General features: G+C 32.9%; 1 protein-coding gene and 1 long non-coding RNA gene across 2 annotated transcripts in view; one reads left to right on the top strand and one right to left on the bottom strand.

Annotated features, from left to right (window-relative positions):
* The window catches only part of LOC109356466, a 9138-nt gene extending 6133 nt beyond the window's left edge, over nucleotides 1-3005 (top strand). The window contains exon 3 of the long non-coding RNA XR_002108731.1: nucleotides 2993-3005. This is a non-coding gene — a long non-coding RNA (uncharacterized LOC109356466). The remainder of the gene's footprint in view (nucleotides 1-2992) is intronic.
* LOC109356303 (uncharacterized mitochondrial protein AtMg00810-like) lies at nucleotides 3499-4160 on the bottom strand. Its single transcript, XM_019599629.1, has 2 exons — nucleotides 4070-4160; nucleotides 3499-3974 (listed from the first exon to the last, which is right to left on the bottom strand). Exons 1-2 carry the CDS (start codon nucleotides 4158-4160, stop codon nucleotides 3499-3501), a joined length of 567 nt encoding a protein of 188 aa, XP_019455174.1.

The following is a 5070-nucleotide window of genomic DNA, read 5'->3' as shown; positions in this document are numbered from 1 at the left end:
AAGGAGATGCCAGAGGTTGCACCTCAGCATAAGGGACCTCAGCAGGAGGCATCTCAGTAGGGGGCTCCACAGGGGAAGATGGAGCTAGCCTCTCCCTGTTCCTAAGCATTGATTCATCTCTTTTATCAATCTCCAAATTAATGACTAAATCATTAACCTCATCCACCTTGTTGTGTTTCTCACCCTGAACCGTTTTTTTTGTTGCATTTCTAGCTTTGTCAACCATGTTATGCTTCATATTCTTCCTACAATTCGATAGCAAATGACCAATTGCATGACAACCTTGGCAATAGTCAGGCAAGTTTTCATATTCCAGAGAGACAAAGAAGGCAAATCCTTCTCTTTCAACCAAGATTTGCTCAGGGAGCTTATCCTTTAGATTGATCTCCACCATGACTTTTGCGAAATGACCAAAACTCCCAGATTGGGTAGCATCATCCAAGGATATAGGAGTTCCAACACCCCCTGCAATGGAGAAAATAATCTTTGGACTCCAATACTCTTGGGGGAGATTATGTATCCGAACCCAACACTGGGTATGAGAGAGCTTTTGAACACTGGGAATGAAATCCGGTGTCCAAAGGAAAAGCTTAAGAAAACCAGGCTTGAGATTCCAGGAACCAATCGAACAAACTAGCCTCATGTCTTCCACTGAGGAGAAGGCAAAGTCATAAAAACCTTTCCCTAGAGAAACCATGGACCATTTGCCAACCATACTCCAAAGAGAAGAAAGCTTTGTTTTTAGATCCAGGAATTTAATAGGAGTATCACCTTTAGAGAAAATCAACCTACCATGAAGATGAGTTTTACACCGTTGCAGCCCTGCTTGGTATTCATCTTCGGGTATTTTGATGGCAATGGCATCACCTTTCAAACAAGGTTGAGGTAGTTGAGAGAAAGATATATCACACGTGCTTTTAAGAGCTTGAGCAAAGGTACGTTTAGCGGGGAGAGTACCCTGAGATGGTTTAGGAGCTTGTTTTGGTGCACTCTCCAACTCCAAGTCTTTCAAGAAGTCCCAGGGGATGAAGGAAGAGTGATTCATGGTGTATCAAAGGCAGAAAAACTTTCCAAGAAGTTGGGAAAACCTTTCCAAGAAGTTGGGATCGTGCCCTAGCAGAGCATTATCAATTAAAGAGATAAATGTTTGTGCAACATTATTCACATCAGTGCTTGTATAAACAAATATTAATATTATGTAATATCTACATATCGTCAAATATTTAAACATAATCAATACATCATCTATTATTTATTTGTATTTAAAATTTAATAATGATTAAATAATTAAATATGCATGTTAATGATATAACCATAATATAATTTTTACACAATCAGTACATACATCATTTTCTCAAATTAATACCCGTTAACGGAAAATACCAATGATTATTAAGATTTAGTGAAACTCTATAATCACTTATTCATTTTTACACGTACTCAAATTACTCATCATTTATATACATAAATTATACTAAGTTGGAGACGTAAATGTTATAATTTAAAGAAGAGGCATTATGCTTCAGTTAAACTCATTAGTGTGCCGATGTAACTTAATCCTAATTAATGAATTAATTATAGACTAGCTATGAAAAAAGTGATCATTCTTCATGTTAGATTTTTTGACTATGAATTCATTCTTCTTATTTGTGTATTTAAATAACATGTACATCTTCTTAGAATCATTGTTGAATTTCGTACCGAACAAAAATGAGATTTTATATAAGAAAAATATGTTTCTTCTTCCCTTTTCTTCTCCTTTTCAATTTGCATTCCTTTATCTATCTATAATGACATTTATTGCCATCACTAATAATAATTTATATTCTTTCATTTTTTTAAAGTTAGCATATATAACTTTTATTTATGAAAGTGTCAATTTATATGGAGTTGACAATTAGAAGGTGTAAATTAATTATACCTTACTTTACTCTTATTAATATTTTATATTTTAAACTTACATTTTATTATTCTCTCTAAAATTAAAACTATCATTACTATTTTTGTAAAAAAATAGTGTATATAATTTTTATTTATGAAAATGTTAATATATAATATTTAATTTATTGAATTAAAAGGTGGATTTCAAAACTCTAGAAATTATTAAATAAAAGTATATTATTAGCGATTTTCAATAATAAGATAATCTAAATTGGATATTAACTAGCATGTTGACAAAGACTTCACATATATCATCCCACATTCTTATTTCATAGTATTAAATATTTAATTTTTATATATTTCATTTTAGAGAATTATATTGATCTACACCAAATTATGTGAAACAATAAAAACATAAATTAATGTTGTTTGAGGAAATACCCCAAACTTACTAATAGCCTCCTTTTCTTCTCCATATTTATGCATATTTTGCACTAAAAGAAAATAGGTATGAAAGTAGAGAGAAGATAAACAAAATTGAACGCCAAATTTAAAGTAAGAGGTACAATTTCAACTTGCAATTAATGCTTTAATAGTGATTAGGAGGTTGTTACATTAGTGTACATATTTAAGAGGAGTCAGACTCCTCTCCGTTACTGGAGAGGACAATTAGATTTTTTAGTGTATTTTTAAGGACAAAAATGTAATAACAATTAAAGTAAGGGAATAAAAATGTTATTGTCTTTTGATATTTTCATATATTTTCCACTAACTGGCCTCTCCAGTAATGGAGAGGAGTCTAGCTCATTTAAGAAGTGATTTATAGTGTATAGTTTTTCTTCCATCTTATCATTTTATTGTCATTGCTTAAGATTATATGATTATTTTTAAGAAATTAAAAAATATTAAGGGTAAAACGTATAAATTACTTAATTGTGATAGTTATAACATGTTTTTGATTTTATAGATAATATAGAAGTCTAAATAATGATAAGTAAAATATACACTATGAAACAATAATAAAACATCATTAGCTCTAAAGATATACACTAACCAAAAAATTAGTTATAAAGAAGATGATCAAGTAAGTTCTCGAGGATCTATTTACGAGTTTGTTTTGTTCAGGGGAAGACTTGTGTTAAAAACTGTTGCACTCCATCTTGATAGAATTTCCCTTCTTGGAATGTTTTGGAAGAAAAAAAAGCAATACATCCTATGAATTATATTTTGATATTCAGTGTCTTACAAAGAAAGGAAGGAAAAACTAATTATAGGAAGAAGGAGAAGTTATTCTAAAAAGAATAACTAACCAAGCCTAACCAAATTTCCAACTTGAGAATGGGCCTAAAATAAAACACAACCCAATAACTCTAAAAAGACAAAGAAATAAAAGCCTAACTAGGAACTCTTGTGTTCTTCTTTTATGATTTATTCGGTGATGGACTTGGCTTCTTCTTCCTTGCTTTTCTTCTCTTCCAATAGCCCCTCACAAGCTGGTAGGTGAATATTTAATATACCTAGCTTGAAAATGTTAGTATTGAACGAAGAAGGAGGTAGAGCTTTAGTAAATAAATCCGCCAACTGTGAAGAAGTGTGTATAGAAAGAAGATAAATGAGTCATTGAGGGTGATGTATGTACAAGTCATTGAGAAGATAAATGAGCCATTGAGCCTCACAAGTGGGAAGTGTCATAGCTTTGTATTCTGCTTCGACAAAAGATCTAGAAATCACTTGTTGCTTCTTGCTTTTCCATGAAATCAGGGTATTGCCAATGTAGAAATAGTAGCCTGAGACAGATCTCCTAGTGTCAGGGCAACCTCCCCAATCCGAGTCAGTGTATCCTTTGATGTTAAAATTTGTACCTGCAGAAGAAAAGAAAACTCCCATACTGATGGTTCCCTTGAGATATCTTGAAATTCTCTTGGCTCCATCTAGGTGATCATTAGTAGGACCTGACACAAATTGGCTATGGTGACCAACAAAAAAACTGAGATCAGGTCGAGTATGAATCAAATAGAGTAATTTTCCCATTAGCCTTCTGTAAAGGCTAGGATCAGATAAGGTGGTTCCTGATTTGGAATGAGCAAGTCTTCCTAATACTCCATTGGAGTAGAACAGGGCTTGCAGGCAAGCATTCCTGTCTCCTCAAGGAGATCCAAGGTGTATTTTCTCTAATAGAGCAGAATACCCTTAGTAGTTCTAGCTATTTCCATCCCTAAGAAATATTTGAGATCACTAAGATCCTTGATGCTAAACCCAGTATGCAACAGATTCTTCATATGGTTAATTTATGCCATGCTATTTCCAGTTAAAATCATGTCATCAACATAAACTAAAATGACTGTAAAATTCGAGTGATTGGACTTAATGAACAAAGAGTAATCAACAATGATTTAACATAACCTGATTGGAGAAGAACATCAGTGAGTTTGGCATGTCATTGCCTGCTTGCTTGTATGGGACCATAAAAGGATTCTTCTAGTTTGCATACAAGATCAAGGTGAGGAACATGTAAACCAGGGGGCATTTTCATATATACAGCTTCATTTAGGTCTCCATGGAGAAAGACTGTATTTACATCTAATTGGTGAATATACCAGTTTTTGACAGAAGCTATGGACATAATGGCCTTATGGTGGTCATTTTAATTACTAGACTGAAAGTTTTCATGTAATCAATTCCCTCTGTTTGAGTGAATCCCTTTGCAACCAACCTTGCCTTGTGTCTTTCAATAGATCCATCAACTTTGTATTTTATTTTGAAAATCCATTTGCATCTTATAGCTTTCTTGGTATCGGGAAGAGTTGTTATGCTCCAAGTGTGATTTTGATTTAATGCATTGAGTTCCTCTTGAATGACATCTCTCCAACACTGATGTTTAATAGCTCCATTGTAGTGGCAAGGCTCAATATGTGAGGAAATATTAAGAGAAAATTGTTTATGAGCAATGGACAATCTATGATAAGAAATACTTGAAGAAATAGGGTATCTTACCTTTGAAGATTTAGGAGCAACAAAAGTTGTAAACAAAGTGCAATGATAATCTTTAAGATACTGAGGTCTATGTTTAGTCCTAAGAGATTGTCTTGGCATAGAGGGGTCAATGTGGTCAGTAGTAATGATAAAATGTTTGATGAATTAGCTTGATGATAAATTTTCATAATGGTTAATGGTTATTTTTCAAAGATA

The sequence above is a fragment of the Lupinus angustifolius genome, chromosome LG09, assembly GCF_001865875.1.
Source record: "Lupinus angustifolius cultivar Tanjil chromosome LG09, LupAngTanjil_v1.0, whole genome shotgun sequence".
NCBI classification, from domain to species: domain Eukaryota; kingdom Viridiplantae; phylum Streptophyta; class Magnoliopsida; order Fabales; family Fabaceae; genus Lupinus; species Lupinus angustifolius.
The sequence above is the reverse complement of the archived record's forward strand: the minus strand, read 5'-3'. Positions and strand labels throughout refer to the sequence as shown.

What these genes read in the sequence shown, in the direction of transcription:
- LOC109356303 (XM_019599629.1), bottom strand. Translation starts at nt 4,160, where the DNA reads ATGAAGAATCTGTTGCATACTGGGTTTAGCATCAAGGATCTTAGTGAT. An exon ending in AATAGCTAGAACTACTAAGG is followed by an intron (nt 3,975 to 4,069) that starts GTATTCTGCTCT and finishes ATGGAGTATTAG; the next exon opens with GAAGACTTGCTCATTCCAAA.